The sequence below is a fragment of the Botryllus schlosseri genome, chromosome 8 (genome assembly GCF_051294905.1).
Source record: "Botryllus schlosseri isolate E-star chromosome 8, Bs_hap1, whole genome shotgun sequence".
NCBI lineage: Eukaryota > Metazoa > Chordata > Ascidiacea > Stolidobranchia > Styelidae > Botryllus > Botryllus schlosseri.
The window spans coordinates 26,972,866-26,992,196 of NC_137243.1; the positions used below are offsets into that span (position 1 = coordinate 26,972,866).

The 19,331-nt window shown below is 42.8% G+C and overlaps 2 protein-coding genes across 2 annotated transcripts in view; one reads left to right on the forward strand and one right to left on the reverse strand.

Annotated features, from left to right (window-relative positions):
• The window catches only part of LOC145445474 (uncharacterized), a 142,026-nt gene that overhangs the window by 89,444 nt on the left and 33,251 nt on the right, over window positions 1–19,331 (reverse strand). Inside the window, 7 exon segments of the mRNA XM_080323667.1 lie at window positions 844–930; window positions 1,714–1,818; window positions 1,911–2,007; window positions 3,902–3,981; window positions 4,043–4,207; window positions 4,274–4,417; window positions 5,580–5,691. Of these exon segments, the coding sequence (XP_080179793.1) occupies window positions 844–930; window positions 1,714–1,818; window positions 1,911–2,007; window positions 3,902–3,981; window positions 4,043–4,207; window positions 4,274–4,417; window positions 5,580–5,691 (790 nt within the window).
• The window catches only part of LOC145445449 (uncharacterized), a 197,959-nt gene continuing 191,644 nt past the window's right edge, over window positions 13,017–19,331 (forward strand). The window contains exon 1 of the mRNA XM_080323638.1: window positions 13,017–13,346. The gene's annotated coding sequence lies outside the window, so the exon portion shown is untranslated. The remainder of the gene's footprint in view (window positions 13,347–19,331) is intronic.

Below are 19,331 nucleotides of genomic sequence, written 5' to 3' on the forward strand. Positions count from 1 at the left end.
TTCAAGAATTATTATGTTGCGAAACACCGTCAAAATCGCCTTATACCAGCAAAGGTCGACCCAACGCATAGGACGGTAACATAGTTCAGGTTTATATACCAGTGTTACATCACACTGGCAGGGCGACTTGTCAAGTTGCCCCGGTTGCTCGGTAATTAGATGAATAAGAGAGAGTGGTTCACCGTTTCTTTATTATGAGCGGCTTTGAGAGAACAGACAGTGAAAGCTTATTATGAGCGCTACCGGGGCAAGCCCCGGTTAAGCATTTACAAAGCGAAAACACAGAAGATAATTCGATTTTCGTAGAGACTTCGCTATATATGGGCATTTACAAGCGAAAGCACAAAAAGAATGCGATTTTTGCCGTGATTTCGCTATATATTGATTGCTGAGCGTATATAAATAGTAAATCATTGTTATTGAACAGAATTTTAGGTGGGGCAATGCCCCAGTTGCCCTATAGGACGAGCCGCCACTGCTTGAATTATAGAAATGTGATAAAAATGTGTCACAAATATATTGATATCTATGAAATCAGCATCAGTACCTAACACAGGTAGTTATGTAATACTAGTATAATTTTATAACCAACTAAACGTACCGTAACAATTTGGGCGCTCAAATTCATCATGTACATTGTACAGACTTCCGACATGATATCACAATGTATAAAATCAGCTCACAATTAATAATCAAAATATTTGTGTTGGTACTTGTAGTATTTGTGCACGTGCTTTTAAACAGATTTTAAATAAATTACAACTGTGTAGCTGTGTGTCTCGTGCCTACAGTGTCACTTGCATACGTATATGCATTACAATCTAAAATACATATATATGTTACCTGCATGAACCTTTCGGCTGCATCTACGTCGTTCTGGTTCATTCTGTCAAATGGCTCTCCCCACATTGCATCCATTGATATAGAAACCTAATGAGAACGATGGCAATTATTCCTAAATAAAAGTAGATAGCAGTTATATGATTCACTGGGGTTAACATGGATGTTTGTAAAAAGGAAAATGTACCGTCTGCATCAGTGCTTCCCAACCAGCGGGTCGCAAAGCAATGTTTTATTTCAATGTTACAGTTTTCTATTCAATGTATCACAAAGCGTTGATTTTAGTTGATAGGGAAAATGCCAGCAATCTTCTAATTGATATGATAGCATTTTTAAAGATGTAAATAAAATAAAAAACTTTTTCAATACTGATGATCCTGTGCCTCAATCTTAGGTAGTCTTGGATATTTTACGAGTAGGAAAATCATGCCAATAAAGCCTAGACTTGATCTGATCATATATATTACATAATATGCAAACTCAACTATCGCATTAATTGCATGCATATATCGTTGCTGTGGAGTTAAAGTAGCTTTATGTCCATTTTCCACATTTTGAGAGAATTTATGTAAAGTCTTCATTTTCTTTCTGCCATGGTTAACTTTGAAACAATGTGGCAAACATGAACGTGTGCAAGATATGGCTGAAGAAATATGAAAATTTTGCAAAAAGGGATCTCAAAATTTAAATAAATGGACATAAGATACTACGATTCTATTGCAACAACATTGTTTCTTTTCTCATTAATTTGTTTTCATTCTTCTGGTCATATCTCATTGTGGCGGATAAAAAGCGGATAAAAATTGCATTAAAAGTGTTTCGCGAACTGAAAACGGTTGGAGAGCACTGTTCCGCATGTCATGAGATGCATACCTTTCCTCTTTGCATAACGCGGAACTCATTGTCGTATATATGCCAGGCTTGAGCATGGGCTAATATCATATTGTGGGCAGCTTGATAAGCCGCTGTAGCATTTCCCTAAATACAAACAAGAATTATCATTAACACAACACTTATTGCATTTCATTATACATATATTTATAGGACTAATGTAAACCAATAGCACTCACATTCAGAGCCGGTGGAAATGTGGCCGCTTCGTACCCATTTTTCGCCTCCGTGGTAGGCCCTCTCATGGTTATCCAGGTTTTGACACGATCTCCAAATCTTCGGAAGAGTGCAATCGGCAATTAGCGAATTATTGGGGGGCAAACTACCAATCTAGTTCTAGTTGCCGATTTTGACGAAAGTGGGTGTTCTAGTTCGAGATGCGCATTTTAAAAAGAATTTGCTTGTCGAACAACTAGAAAATCGTGTTGTTGTGTGATGTTCTTGCAGACATTACTAGCTCAAAGTCATCACTACTAACGGTGGCGTAGTCAATGGATAGGTTTTGGGGGTCGAAAACCAGTTCTTTGGAAATTACAATTCTATCTGCAATAATTTTTAGCCCATTTGCAATATAGTAATTCGTATTATCAGTACTTAGTCTCAATCAGGTTTATTAATATTTTCACCGTTTCAAAACATCACAGGACTGCAATACAATGAAAAGATACGAAGGTGTCGAAACAACTTGGAGTAGCCTTTACCATCAGACAACCACCTTAGCCTAGGCGAAGTAAAGAAGAGGCATGCACACTGAATGAAAAGTTATGCAGAGAATATAAGACGCAAGCGACAAAAAGAGGTGGCATGTGGCGGAGGGCGAGGTCGATGTTAGTTCGTGGTCCAGTAATCCTGAAGACTGGCTAGTATTGATTTAGAAGAAATTGCTTGTATTTCGACTTGAATGCGGACATGCTCGACGACTGTCGGATACCAGGCGAGGTGCTGTTCCACAATTGGGGTCCGGCATACTTGATAGAGCAATGCGTTTTTTTGTATTCCGTCCAGATCATATGGTAGTTGTTCTTCGTGGACTCATATCTTTTAAGTTTAGAACACCAAATCGTTCGAGAAGCGATTTATCAGTTGCACATCCAGGTCCCCACGGGGGCATTGGCAATGATACGGATGACCCGGTGTTGAAGTTTTTGCAGCGGGTCAATTGTATTCTTGCAGGCAGCACCCCAAAAAAGAAGTCCGTATTGTAAATTTGATAGGAATAGAGTGTTGAAGAGTATCAAGAGCACGCAGACTGGCAGAGTGTAGCTAAGGCGGCGAAATAGACCACATACCATCGATAGTTGAGGTTTGAGTCATTGTATGTGACTCTTCCAGGAAATGTTCGAATCCAGTAAATCACCAAGGTATTTGGCATTTTCAGTGTTGGAAATTGGTTGGCCAGCGATGTCAACGGTTAGGTTATCGCAGGAGTTCACTACCAATAATTGGGATTTCGCAGCATTAACCCGAATGCTATTTTGGGACCTCCACTCATGCACTTTGGGCATTTGATCGCGGGTGACGGCATTCAAGCTTGCGGTAGTAGGTGCATGAGATAGGAGGTGAGTATCGTCAGCGAAGAGTGTGTGATTCAATGACGAGGTTTCAAAGATATTATTGACATATAAAATAAAAAGGACAGGACCAAGAACAGAGCCTTGCAGAACAGCACAGGTAACAAGATGGGGGAGGACAAAGTGTTGGATATCGAAACCATTTGATATCTCCCAGTCGCGTAGATTTTCATGAGCTCTAGTTGTGGACCCCGGAACCCGCAGCGCGCCAATTGCGAGAGAAGAATACTGTGATCGACGCATCGACGCAATTATTGGTTAGTTGTATTATTAGTTAGTTTAGGATTTTTAAGGGTCGTTAGTTCTAGTTCTCGTTTCAAATTTTGAAAAGCGAGCTGTTCTAGTACTACTTGGGAATCTTGAATAGTGAGTGGTTTTAGTTCTAGTTGCAAATTTTGAAAAGTGAGTTATTTCAGTTCTAGTTCCAAATTTAGAAAAGTGGGTCGTTCTAATGCTAGTTTTAGTTGCAATTTTTAAGATTGGGCCGTCCTATTGCTAGTTCTAGTCGCAAGAGTTAGTAGTTTTGTGTTCTAAATGGGCATTTTTAAATCTAGTAGTTTGTACAAATCTAGTAAATGCAAAGCCATGCACCAAGTTACCTTCCAAAGCAGACTCTTGAATAATTTGCGAAATAAGTAATCAATTTTTCATCCAACCACCCTTGATTTCCACTGATATCCTGGGATCCAATAATGTTGGAGAATTTTTACAACAAATGTCATAACAACAAATGACCATACCAATGGCATGTCCCAATGGTACAAAGTGGCTACTGGCGTTATTCCCATGTCAAGCAGCGCATTGATGATATTATTGTAATACGTTACTCCCTCTTCGTTGATATTATCTGCCAATCCAGTTGGTAAAATCCGGGACCATGAGATTGAGAAATGGTAATGAGACACCTACAAGGGAAAGATCTATTTTACTATTAAAGCCAACACGAATTGACCAACTTTGATCAACATTACCCGTAATTCCTTGAGTAATGCAATATCCTGATCCCAATTTTCATAGCTGTTAGCCGATACTATTTCATTTGTTGGGATAAGTGGTTTTGCGAATTCGTCCCATATGTTGTCACCTTTACCTCCGGCACTGTGGCCCCCTTCAATCTTTGATTCGAAGAGTTTTGAATTATTTATAACTAAAAATGAACAATGAAGTCTTCCATTCAAAATGTGCAGTAAAATATTTCCTTGCTCCAATTCTAATTATAATTTGTGAAATGCTTCCATGCTCTAATTTCAATTCTAATCGAATTTCTGCTTTTCCTGAAAATGCTACAGGAGAACAGTATCGTGCGAAACGAACCAAGCTCGCTGTACAGACGTTTCCCATTGTCATGATTAGCAGGATGAACTCTGATTTGATATGAACTGAATGTGATTCAATGTCCAAGTTTTCGCAAATTTAGTAATTCTAATTATGATCTAATTTGGAAAAAAAGACTGTTTAGCTATAATTTTAATTCTAATCTAATTTGGAATAGCTGAATATTTTCCAGTTGTCCAAGTGTGACTACAATCATTATTAAAAAAACAGAGAGTATTTAAATGTGACGCTTTGATTCCCGTATAAATTCTAGCAGGTCAGCGACTGAGTTGGATCAATTACAATAATTCAGTTCAATTACAATTACAATTATAATTAAAATTACTCCATTGTATGTTTCAATTACATTACAATTACAATTACTCCTTGCTATTACTCGACTTGACTTGACAGTCATTTTCTGAAAAATGTGTGGAGTCATGGATGCCTTGACACCAGCTGTATGGCTTATTCCAGTCTCATATATTAGTACCGATGATTGAAAAATAGACCCAGAAACTGCCTTTTATCTGTTTGAAGGAACATGTTTAGAGTGCCGCGCAAGGCGCGAAAATTTTTCGAATTTCATAGGTCAATAATATTGTCACTTGACCATATTGCGGGCCTGCTGTATATCGCTGGGCTCAGTTTGCAAGGACTGGACTATTCGGCGCCTGGACATATCGATATCGAAAGCTTCGACCAACATGCGTCAATCATTTTGTGCCCGATTTGACTCGAGTCATATGACTCAGTCGAGTCATACGCCATGACTCGTGTACAACTCGAGTCAATACACAAAGTGACTGGGGTCGAGTCGATTCATTTTCCATTTTTAGGAAGATGTCGCGAGTCAAGTTGAGTCGAGTCAACTAAAAATTGCAACTTGAATCATTACATCTCTGGATATTCAACGTTAGCCTATGCATCTAAATGTCCGAACAGCACTTGAAAATCACGAACCTGAAAGGCACTCGTAGTTGCGCCCCATGCAAAACTCAGTGGAAACTCGCCGTAGAATATCTTCTCGCGAGGATCCTGTTGCAGCGAGTTAGTGGTGGTCACCTCCCTCAGCCTAAAATATAAGGGTTTATGTTACACTCGAGTTATTACTGCTTGACCAAGTTTCGAAGATCCCAGACCTGTAAAAATTACGAATCTTATAGTTTGTTGACCAATCTAGTTCGATGGTGTTTAGAGTATTTATAACTCTAGTGCAAGTCGTGGATTTTAAAAAGTGAGTAGTTCTAGTTCTAGTTGCAGATTTTAGAAGATGAGTTGCTCTAGTTCTAGTTCTGAGTTTTGAAAATTGGGATCACATGAACTATACGCCGTCATTTCCCGTACACAGGGAACACGAGTAAAACAATGAATCCCCATGTGCATTAATGATCCCCTATGTACGGCCTTTTCTTCAGATGCCATTTTCTTTTTGCACTCTCTCGAATGTCATTGAAAAAGTGCTGACTCAGCGTATTTCTAGTTACGAGGTTTGAGTTTTTTCCGTCTACTCCCATTATAGAGAAATTCGCACATCTCCACAATGTACACTTTTCTTGCCTTATAATCTCAGCAGGTATGGGCCCTTTGTATTCCCTCTATTTTCCAATAAAAAGTGCTGACTCAGCGTATTTCTAGTTACGAGGTTTGAGTTTTTCCCATCTACGCCCATTACGTAAAATACTTCACTTGATACCTATTACAAACACTGGCTCGTCGGGATTATTTTTGTGTGCCTTATACATATCACAAAGTCACTCAACGATTTACCAATATTACAGCATCACGCTTCACTACTTCACTATAGAAAATAGGTATATCCTGTATTTACAACTAATTTTTAAGAACCTAATCTCTAACCTTTAAACTCTGTCATTCTCCGTTGTGTTTCGTATTACTCTTATCGCCATCCATTGCTCTGCTCCGTTTCGTCTCCTCGTGTTCCTCATGCGACTTAAGGTACTAAGTCGACGACACATTATATAACTTACCCATGTTACAATCAACGGAGCAATCAACCCTATTACCGCCACTAATTCAGTCACGTTTTCTAGGGTAGGTATCAACTTCGCACCTTCCATAATCATCCTATCGATCAAGAACAATCCTCTTACCTTATATTCACCTTCCATCATCACCAGTCGTGCAGCCGTTGAGTATAGTTGTAGTCAACGAATTCTGTGGATATCTTCTCCACGGTGGTTCTTGATAGTCGGGGACATTCAGGTACGGATGTTCCCACCCCTGGGTTTTTCTGCCCAGACAGTGGCAATGCGTCAACCGTTGTTGACCGTAATGGTCATCAGCTCGACACTACTCGTGAATACGTCGTCCTTGTCGTCTCCTGATGAATACAAAATGGACGTTACGGCACCTACCTTATTGCCGTCATCCATAGTTCGGTAGTGCGTTCCGATGCCGCTCCCGTCGTCATCCGTGAAGTTCTGCAGAGCGTCCGTAGTGGTAACCGGATGCACTGACGTTTCTCTAGGCGTTTCCACCATGATTTTCGTCATTCCGTCGATTTGGTTTCGCGCGCGACGAGTTTGCAACTGTTGCTTCCCATGAGTCGCATCAGTTGGTTTGACATTTTCATTTTGTCCCCTTTTTTTAACCATCGATCTCAATCGTTGAAAGGTTTTCGTCAGTTTTAGTTTTACAAAGCATGTCCACAGGTTTAACAACAGTAACCGGTGTGGTCTCTTCCAGTTTTCTTTCTTCAAATCTAAGAGGGAGAGTACTTCTCTTCCTTGGGCTTCTTTCAATGCCTTCGCCTGGCCCTCCCCCTTCAAATTACAAGGTCCAGATACAAATGGTTTGGTCGAAGGGTCCTTAAGTTCGATGCCGCATCTGTATGCCATGGCGTGTGAGGAGCCGAGGTGACCACGCAGGTGCTCGAGTTCGGACGCAAACGGCGCGTAGAAGGCTTTCCAGACTTCATCAGAAATAATGGTATTTTCTGGAGTCGTCAGGTCAGGAGGTTTGTACGGGAGTTTGGCCAGCGCTACATATTGTACACAAATATCTTCAAGTTCCGTCATGACGCTTGAGTTAGTGTCTTTATGCAAAACATACGCAGTAACTGGTCCAACCATGGGTTGGTGTGAGCCTCGTGATGATCGAGGTTTTGGTGTTGGTGGAGAGAGGGCGAGGTCCCTCGATGTAGGCCTCTGATCTCGGCGCGTGCCCGCGCCTACCGTCACGCCGATGGACTCCTTTTCCGCCGGGGACCCTATTTCTGGGGTGACGTGCATCTTAAAATCCCCAGACTCCTTGTCGGACATGACTGGGCGTGTATCCGGTTGACCGGCAATAGCTGCTTTGTTTGAACCTTCTGGGAAAGTAATCATAACTGTGGCTGTCGTCATGCATCTATGGGCCGAATCATTACAGTTATTCGGACAAGTGCATCCACGAGAGCATTTAGGACCAGTTTTCTCGTGCAGGTCCTTATTTACGCCAGCGGACATTCCACGCTCGACGTCAGCTGTAGCTGTCGCCATGCATCTATGGGCCGAAGTTCTGCAGTTCTTCGGACAAGTGCATCCGCGAGAGCTTTTGGGACCAGTTTTCTCGTGCAGGTCTGTATTTACGCCAGCGTGCATTCCACGCTCGACGTCAGCTGTAGTGGTCGCCATGCATCTATGGGCCGGATTTTTACATTTATCCGGACAAGTGCATCCGCGAGAGTTTTTGGGACCAGTTTTCTCGTGCAGGTCCTTATCTACGCCAGCGGGCATTCCGCGCTCGACGTCTTCATTAACGGTGTCAGCAGGCATTCCTGCCTCGACACCAACAGTTTTCCATAGGTTCTGGGTGACGTTAGTTGTGATTTTCAACTCGTCGTTCGCACCAGTGGTGATTTCCATTTTGGTACTCGCGCCAGCGGTAATTTTCCGCTTCACGCTATCTTGGTTTGCAGCATCCATCAACCCATCGTCGATTACAGTGTAGCTAATACCGCTTTCGACTTCGGTTCCCTTCCATTGATTGCACGGGTTCTCATCATGTAGTGTTACTAAAGACAACTCTCCATTTGCGTTAGACGGGGTTTTCAATTCCGTAACTATGCTTGGTAATTGTTGGACTCGATCAATCCATTTTAAGCCAATTACATTGAGAGGGACTCCTTTCCCGGTCGCAAATTGAACCGGTAGTTCGTCAAAACCAATTACAACCAATGAGTCAACGTGGGAGGAGCCCCCTATACCACGTAACTTCATATCTAAAAGTTGCCGTTCCTCCCAGCTCTTTGGATACATGGCTTTTACGATATTTTTCATAATTAGATTAGGTAGGCTTCCCGTGTCGGCCAAAAATGTCGTACCGGTTGTTGAATCAGTCAAGTACAAAAGCCGACCGCCGAATAACTCCGTGAAGTCTGGCTGTAGAGGGTTATCCGGTGTATTAAGGGGTAGAGAAGCGTTATGAACAATCTTTGCGGGTTGGGGTAATAAATTTTCTGGGAGCTGATTTACCGGATCAATCAGCACCCCCAGTCGTTTTTTGAGAGTCTCAACCCTTGTTCAAGTTCCTCATCCGTCCAGTGTGAGGCGTCATAGTGACGTGGCGGGCGTCGAAATAGCGGTTCCGTCCAGGCCACTTGGCTATTGCTTTGATTTGGCTGTGCAGACGGTCCCTGAGGACCCCATTGATCCTTATCATGCCAGTGAGTTCTATCTCTATTTTTTGGCCTAGTGTCATAATAGGCTTCGCACAAGGCAGTTCTCTGTGTCAGCGAGGGAGAGCCTTGGGTGGCAAGGTATCGGTCGAGGTCCGGGACCGTCAGTATGTTATTCCTCGCAAGCAAAGGCCCCCAATCACGTTCAGCGGACTCCTTAACGCGAGTAGGTATTGGTTGTACTCGCTTGCGAACTACCCATCCCAAGGTATCATTCTTGGTAAGCACCTCCTCATTTAGCCGAAGTATGAATTTTGCCACGCAATTTCGGGATTGGTGTCCCGGGGCCTTACAGCAAAAACATACGGATAAGGACTGCCCCTGAGGAGGTTTCAGATATAAGCCTAGAGGGGCGAAGATGTTTGGGTTCCCAAGAAAATTATATCTCTCCCCTTGGCTCTCCGCGATGCGGAGGGCTTCCTGACTGCTTGATGGTGTGATTTCCTGGCCACCCCTGCCGATCCCAGAGTCCTGCGTCTTCGTCAGTTGAGGTGTCCGGTTCCAAGTACTTGGTCCCTGACTAGGTTGAGAAGACCTGGAGTTTCGCGTTGGTGTAACGTTGAGTCCATTCGATGCGTTGCGCACGTTTTGTGGTCGGGCAGGTTTAGCCCTGGGAGTCGGACCACGTCTGCCGAACCCATTGCCACTCATAACGTTGGTAAAAAAACGGTTGGTCTTGGTGCCGCGAGGAGGGTTACGTCGTGGCTGTGAAGCTTGCCCGACACCGACGAGCTGCCGTGGCCACATTTCCCCAGACGGTTCGGGTGGTGTCCCTCCGATCATGTGTAGAGGTGGTTTAGGTGAGGATGGTTGCACCATCAGAGGTGGTGTTATAATCGGTGGGGGAGGGGTGTTCAGTCGTCCATCTTCACTCCCGTGAGTAGGGTAACTGTGCATCATGGGTCCTGCAGGCTGAACATAATATATGTGCACAGGTGGTAGGGGTGACATTGTCTTTCTGACCTCCCGAGAGGTGGAACGTACCTCTTGTTCATCCAAGAACTCAGAATTCCAGTACAGCTGTAAATCCTCCGCCACCTCTTGCCAAGACCTGCTATCCCATCCCCGCATCAGCAGCCTAAGTGCTTCTGGTAATCGTTGTCTTAGGTTGCGGAAGAGTCGCAGCCCATCCGGATTCTCTTTGATTTCAGCCTCCATATCTATCTCTAGTTGTTTTAGGGCACTATTCAACAGCGGAAGAGGTTCGTCTTCCCACTGATAATTCCTCCGGAAATCGTTGATGACCTTTTCATTGTTAACCAAGCCTTGCGGGTTGGATAGCGACAATGATTTCATGACCGAGACCCATTTTGCATTTCCCGAGTTGGTATTGAAGAAATTCCCCAGCTGATTAGCTTGTTTGAGGCGACCTGCACTCCGCAACTTCTTCTGCATGGCATTGGCCAGGATTATATCTGTATCGGTGTCGCCCTCGCCGTGTCGTATTCGTCTCATCGTATTAGCCATCCACTTTAGAAGGGGCATATCCCCTGGATCCATCATTAGCTGTAGCATCTCCGTTTCCGACTGGAACCTTTCGGGCGTAGTTAACACCAGGTTCACGGCATCATTCTGTGGTTGATCTCGCGGAAGTCTCGACCTTCCTTCGCTTTCTCTTGGGGCAGATGCGTACCGAGGTAATCTGAGGTATTCAGAGATGTCTGACATATTCTCTTCGGGTTCGGTTGGGTTGGGCTGACCAGAGTCTCGCTGAAGCGTCCGTGTGGTTCCCCGAATGGCCTCCCGTGCCGCCGCTATTCTCCTACCCAATCTGTCCAATTGGGCATCAGTATCTTCTCCCGAGTCCTCAGGGTCTTCGCCTCCGTCTTGTCGGTAGTTCGTTCTCCCTTCTTGAAAGGTAACGCGCTTCGTCGCACTGCCGGTCGCACCTTGTGTTCTGGCCCGGGTTCTCTCGGCGGTCCGTTGATCGTCGAGCCATGCCCCGAGCCGCTTTCGAGCGTGCGCATAGCCGTCGTCTGAATCGGTGTCGGTCCCGTTTTCACTTTGCCGGAATAGACTGGGTGTATCGACTAGGTTCCCCCTTCGTCGTTCGGGGCGTGTCCCATTCCGAACCGGTAAACATGGAGTCGTTCCTGGACGAGAATCAGATAGTGAATTCGGCTTGGAACCTGGCAACGCAGGGTAGACTGCCGTCACGGTATGGCAATCCAGGCCCTTCTGAACTGTAAGCGTGGGCAGGGGCGCTGTTGCCCTGGACGATTGCCCAACGAGCGGATCATACGCCGGTGGAGGTACTGTAGACATTACGGACAGAGAGGAAGGTGGCGGTGGTTTATCCCCAACCACTTGTGCATGGGCTTTGCCCAGCTCAAATTCTGATTTCAAGATCTCACTGAGGACGTCAGTGGAGACTTTCCCGCTGACCTTCGGAGTGGCATCGCATACTGCTTTGAGGTGGACTTGAGCTCGCCTGCCTTCTTTCTTGGCCTTTTCCAGCCCTTTTTTTGTCTCGGGCAGAGTTGATTTGACTTCTTTTAGTACCTTTGTTTGATCAGCCACGTCTTTTGCCAGCTGTCTTTCTTGTTGTCTGACGTCTTCATGGCGTTTTTGCGTTGCTTTCAGCAGCTTGATACCCTGCTCGAGCTCGTCAGCCGCCTCTGACAGCTTCTTTTTCTTCTTCCTAAAAAATTTTAGCATTCTTCGCATAATTTATGTAAATTTTGATTGTCTGTATATTAGTTCCGTGCCTTTTACTGGCCAGGGTAAGTACCGTTCTGAGGTAAATTACTCACGGACGTGGTTGTGTTGTCCCCGATCACTCGTCCTTGCGTCGTGGGTACGGAATGTCTTATGAAGATAACCGGGTCAGTTCTGTTGGTGATTACCACAGCAAATCCGTTATGTGGGACATGTAGTAGTTCGGTCGTTGTAGTGACGTCGTCAGAGAGACCTTCAGGAGTCTTCGTAGGATAGAATACCGGCGCAAGGTGTGCGTAGATCGATGCCAATATTATAAGCAGAGATATAACAGAAGTGACTACCGTCACATGGAGCACAATTCTCACGAGGGTCGTCCTTGAGAACATCAAAAGGTCAATGTTTTTACACCGGAAGTATCCCAGTGGTGCCTCCATTTGTGTCTTTATAGTGCAGCTCCATAACGATTGGTATGCGAGTCGTCTACACTTGGTTCGGATCACTTCACGGCAAAGAATTGACCTTTTATTGCACTGTACTGTCCAGACGACGTCCGTGGACGTTGATTGAAGTAGCAGTGGTTGCAGTAGTGGTATCTTTCAGCATCAGACAATGACCCTTAGGTCCAGAGTTCTAAACTAGCCTTATATAACGTGTAATTAGGCCTTAATACAACCAAATACTCCAATCATTATCATGCAGACAGAATGAGGTATTTAAGCAAAACTCGGTTAATATTGGCATATAGAATATCCATCAATTATAACACAAGATGAAGCTTAAACCTATTCGTATTCATGCACGATAAAATGTATTTTAAATACTCCAAGGTTTGTTTTCGCATATAAACTATGCGACGGCCTTTCCTGCCGAAGTGGTATCTTTCAGGGTTTGTTAACACATAACTAATGTGACGGCCTTTCCAGCCGAAAAATAGCTCATAGGTTTGTTTACACATATAATGCATGTGACGGCCTGTCCTGCCGTAAAGCAGCTCCAAGGTTAGTTTACACACATAATGCATGTGACGGCCTGTCCTGCCGTAAAGTTCATGTATGACATATCGCTACATTGTACACCATTCAATCACAATAGTCATGCACGAACTAATGTTTTCTGTTATATCTCTGGGTTCCTTTAGTATCGGTGTGTATAAGCTTTTTATTCATTCGTATGTACCGTGTCTCACAAACAATAGATTTGATTTACCACGAATCTTTAACTCTACACATGCTCCAATAAGGTAGAGGTTCCTAGCTTAGTCTAAGGGTGCGTAGCTAGTTATAACGCGTAACCCCGGGAGGTTCTAACATTAAGGACGTCGCATCGTCGACCCAATTAAAATGATCATATGCCGATTAAAATGCACGTGCGATACTACCCTTAACAAGGTGCTGCTTACTTGAGCACTGTTAGACACCCATGGCCCCTTTCACGGGTTTCTGGAGAAATCCCTAACCATTTCTAATCCTAAACTTCTATCCCGCTAGGGTGAAGGGTCCCGACACTAATATAGGGCGTGGTCGGTGTATAACGCCTAATTAAAGCCTACAGGCATAGTACTCGCTATCATATTACTGTGGTAACAACCAATTATTCACATAATAAATGTTCACTGACCCATACACATATCTACGACATAAAATGTTAGCGCCATTTTAAAGCAACCTGATGGTATTGATCAAAGATACAGTAAAGGCAGTGCTTGAACAAAATGGCGTCACTATGCAATATTACATCAAAGTAACCCTCACATGAAAATACCAATGTCCTGTTATGACTCGTGCGTCTCGTCATCATGCCGCAGATTGATTCATGTCGTTGTTCGTCAAACGCATCTTCTCCGATCTCCATCATGGTATGTCCAGGACATATTTGGCAACCGTACATTTGGGTACTTTCGTCTCGTGCATCTATTTCGAACCCGATTTCTTCAACTCCCTTGATAATGAAACGATTCTTCTGCGTATCTTTCCTTGATTTTGCAGTCGTCTTCGTCGTCTCCTTTCTTCGTTATCTTTAACGTGAGCTTTGGCGGGCATTGTTCGGCACATTTCAACCTTTGGTTCACTGGTCCTTGCTGAGCAGTGATTTTTAGCGCCGGATTTCTTCTTATCTCTTCTATTTCACTTCATTAAGCCCTAGATTCTATCGAGGGGAGCAGTCATTCGGGACTGTCGAATAGAAATTTTAGAGTTGGTACCACCAAGTCGTTTTTTTAATGCCAATAGAATGTCCAGTCCATCTCGATATTCTCATGCCATTTCATCACTCCACCCAGTCTTATTATGGTCTTATTGAGAGCAAGTCATTAAGTTCTCGGCATGTTTTCCAGACGCTCTTCTTGTCATACAAGTTTTAGATACACTCGATGCGCACAGAGAGGACATTAAAACACACACATATCAGAATTTCGCGTCATTTGCTATCGTAACGTTGTCACAATACAATAATTCGCATGCACGTACTGATCATGGTGCCATAAGTGCACTCGTAAGACACATCCATTTCGTGAAACGAATGTGCAAACAAGGCGGGTCTTATTCTAATGTCATACTCAATCATCGACACATCAGTTTCGAAAAACGAATGTGTGGACAAGTTCAACCATGGGTTACTTTTCTAAGGTCTTTATTTTAGCAGTACTGGCTTGAGGTATTCCTAATGTTATAGGCCTATTATTTCCGGTTATAATGTTCATTTTTATTCAACTTATGTAGTTCCATAGCCATTCACGACGTAGCTACGTTGTAAATCGCTATGGTAGTGCCCTAAACGTTTTGTAAAATCTGTCCGTCTTACCCAGGATCTAAAATCAAGGTACGGAGCTGTATCCATTGTGGATATCGTCCTTAACATTTTGGAAAATCTGTCCGTCTTATCCAAGATCTAACATCAAGGTACGGATGTATCAATTTTAGTAAGCCTTAACGTTTTGGAATATTTGTCGGTCTTCTCCAGGGTCTAGCACCGAGGTACCGATGTATATCCATCGTTAATTCTAGTTGCCCTAATCGTTTTGGAACATATGTCGGCCTTCTCCAGGGTCTACCACCGAGGTACCGATATATATTAATTATAGTGGCCCTAATCGTTTTGGAAAATCTGTCCGTCTTATCCAGGATCTAACATCAAGGTACGGAGCTGTATCCATTGTGGATATCGTCCTTAACATTTTGGAAAATCTGTCCGTCTTATCCAAGATCTAACATCAAGGTACGGATATATCAATTTTAGTAAGCCTTAACGTTTTGGAATATTTGTCGGTTTTCTCCAGGGTCTAGCACCGAGGTACCGATATATATTAATTATAGTGGCCCTAATCGTTTTGGAAAATCTGTCCGTCTTATCCAGGATCTAACATCAAGGTACGGATGACTATTGATTACAATAGTAGCCCTAAACTTTTGGAATATATTTCGGTCTTCTCCAGGGTCTACCACCGAGGTACCGATGACTATTGATTACAATAGTAGCCCTAAACTTTTGGAATATATTTCGGTCTTCTCCAGGGTCTACCACCGAGGTACCGATCTGTAAATTGTTTCATAGGCCACTTTTGGTTGCCATCTTGTTCGATGCAACGCTTCTAATATCTTTTCCATGAATTCTTCCAGAGTAACGTTTCACACCACAACAGATCTGGCGTAGCATTACACGCACCATATTGTTCCGTACATACATCAATACTATTATATATTTGTACAAGTTTTTCTTCAATTGTGGCCATTCTCGTCCATTACGATTACTATCGTATAACGATAACTTTCCTGTAGTCGGCCGTCCTTTTAACTTCACGGCGATCACTTTCTCCAGCAGCATTCTTTTTTCTTTTACAAGGCCTTGCATGGCCATGTCGTCTATCCGGGATGATGTCATCTTCCAGCGTCGTAGAAACTTGGGAAGTAGCCACTCCTGTCATCCTTTGGAGTTGCGCCTTCTGTTCTTCCGTAGAATTTTTAAATCTTGCTGTCCCGTAAAGTTTGTTATTGCGTCCTGCCGACCAACTAGCAAATATCAAATCATCCCCATCTGCTCGTTGGCATGATGTTAACGATAAGTACGTCTCTTTACTGACTGTATCGTTCAGTTGTCGCATCATGTGTCCTCTTATGAGTTCGTACATCATTATACGAGCATTCACTTTTTGTCGAGAGTCGATTTCATACAATATGACTTTTAACGCTTGTGATAAGTTTTCGTCTCGTATGTCAGCGATAGTCTTCTCTATATTCCAAAGACTCGTGGTGCAGAAAGTGACCCCATTTCGTCCAGAATAAGTCATCATATGCCATGACATGCGACTGATCTCGTACCACATATTCTCTAGCATTTTCACGGCGTATTGTCCGAGTCTTTGCAGATTCCATTCAGGATTCACTTCTCCATTATGCTCAAACCATACATCCAGTTTTGTGTATAGTATGACCATTGCATTCTCGTTGTAACTTAAGTTCTCATTCATAATACTTTCCTAATTCTTAATGCAATATCATTAGACGTATCATCATCCCACCATGAATCATGCTAAAGTAATCACTTCATCAATGAACTAACAGAGGCTATTTGTCGACGAAATATTGCATATTCTAAATGAGATTTTTCCAATTGTCGATGGTAACAGTAATTCTCTCCCCCTTTCCTACAAAGAATTTTGTTCTATATCAAATTCGCATAGCCGGGAATTCTGACACATTTCTGTTTGTCAAGCATTCTCATTAGGGTCCGAGCCCAAGTCCAATCCAACTACTTCCTCATGTTACATTTAACACGAGTTGAATTTTTGCGTTGCACAATTCATACAGTAGCGCTCTTGCGGTCAACCGGCTACATGTATTATATGCGGTGACAGTTCTCGGCAGCTTACCGTTGAGCGCAACACTCACTGAACAGCCACTGATAACGTTCAAAATGAAACAACCGAGTGAAAAGCCTAGAAACCTATTGCCCCCCACAAAGGCATTTTTTTTTGAAAATGATTTTATACTCCGTATAACCTTTATCTTTGATTTTCGCTTTCGTAATTTTTTATATATTATGTACATGTTTTAGAATCTATTGATTTTTTAATTTTGTTCGCAATGGGTTTTCATTTTTAGGATTTTTTTTTTCTCAGTGGGTATTATACTATGATGCAATGCGCGTATATACACATTTTACTATATCTCTCCACCCCAGCCTTCCTCCCCCCTTTTTTTACAGGGATTGTCAACGGTCACATTCCTTCCAGCACACTTACAACGTGTCAAATGGGAGGCGAGGTCTTCCCATAGGTAACCAAATTGTTATACTGGATAGGAAGCGCCGAGAGACGTGCTCATCATTTATTTACATTACTCCAATCACGTGAGCACCTGGTAGGTTTAACTTTCCCCATTAATATAAACCGTCAGAAACTCAAAAAGAAAACACCTCTTACCATTTGGTAAGTGCCAAGCGGTGCCATTGGTATCCATCGAGTGAGAGGGATGCCGAGAGACAGGGGTGGGAGAATGTCTTCTACATAGATTTATATTTGCGGTTTAGATATAGTCAATAATAGTAAATTTCATATCTTTATGAAATTCTTGATGTATTGTGCGTCCGTCACGATCGCGATTTCAAAAACTTTATAATATATATACATGTAATATATAAGCAGCAATTTAAAACACTTTAATGTCTCATAGTTATGTCACTAATATCTCGCGGAGCCGACTGTAGCGAGGATTAAAAAAAAAGAAAAACTACATAAGTAAATTGGAAACTCAAATACTATTAATAGATTAACAAAACTTTTCATAATGAAAATAGGGTGATTTTTCACGGGGCAGGGGGTCTGGGAATGTCATCAGCTTTTTGCCACTACCTTCTCCTTCTTATGACGATTTTTCGGGTTGACGAGCGATCGCAATTGGACCACACTAGTCTCGTAAATGATTGTGGCGTTAAAACAAATCATTCACTACAATGTGCGTACCCAATTGCATTTGTACCCTACGAGTTAATATAAACACTCGGTGCAACAGACAATAAATGCAAAGCAGACTTTCGCTGAAAACAAAACATGTTCTACACTTATTCGAATTTGGTATATTCGTAGTTTTACAGAAGGTGTGAACTTTATGCTATGATCTGCTACGCCAAGTCTGCCCCCATTGAATGCATTTTAGCTCGTGCCAGATGTATTACTAACAAACAAGCAACCACATATCGAAACACTGGTGCTGGCGTAACCATATTCTCTGGCCATTGCAAGTTGGCGACGAGCGTTCCACGTAATTTAACCTTCCCTCGCGACAGGCCCTATCAAGTGTTTGATCATCAATTCCCAGGCCGATTCCATACTTCACAATTTGCTCAATATCTCCTAATGAGATACACAGAGCTCCGAAAAGTGAGATACACTAATCAGCCGTCCGGCAGACCGTGATCAGCTCCTGGCACCTGTCATTCTTTATTTACCAGTTCCATCATGCCTCCTGAACGCAAGTATTCATTTCAGAAGGCCTACGTTGAGTGATTCGGCACAGGCGTTGCAAGCCAAATGTTACCCCGCGATCACAGAATGTTATACCTCCACAAACGTGAATGACCTTAGAGTCGTCGACAAAGAGGAGGATCTCAAGTTAGTCACAGAAGATGACCCCGCCTCCGTATTAAATCGGATATCCGCTAGATATTTTTGGGCGAAAATTTACTTCCGTTCTTCAGTAGTACTAGTGGTCCTGGCCAAGTCACAATGCCCAATATCTGATTTTGTTGTTGGCATCATAGTATGCCTGGGTTACTATGTTTACCCTCTCCGCAAAGCAATTTCTGTTCTCACAGTCTTTCTAGCTCATATTCCCGACCTAGTTTCTACCACTTGCACTTATTTTCAAGATATATACCGTACCTAAGATTATTGATTTGAAATGTAATGAAATTATACCCTTGTAAGGCATTACTTGATATTGATACTAATTTGTTAATTATAATGTTCATATCTGTTTTGCAGGCTATATTTAATGTGAAATAGCACTAGATCAATAGCAGGATTCTTTCGGATCGGGACAGTTAAGGATTCCCAAAATCTGGAACCCGCCCATGTCTTTTTCACTATTCGTTGCTCCCTTTACGCTTGACTTGATGCTAGACTGTATGACGTATTTGAATTTGAAACAACGCGCGGCGCAACATTATCAGTATAAAATCTGCAGCCATACCATTGTTCCAGCGAACAGCGAAGTCTCAACGAATTGAAATCGGGGAACAGAACATTCATTTAATAGAAGGTAATTAGCTTATTGATAAAATATTGTGCAGATGTCTTAATTATCTCATGTTAATGCTGTCAAAACAATGCGAAACTGTTTCAGCAAGGGGATCCACCAACCCATGATATGGGTACTGTA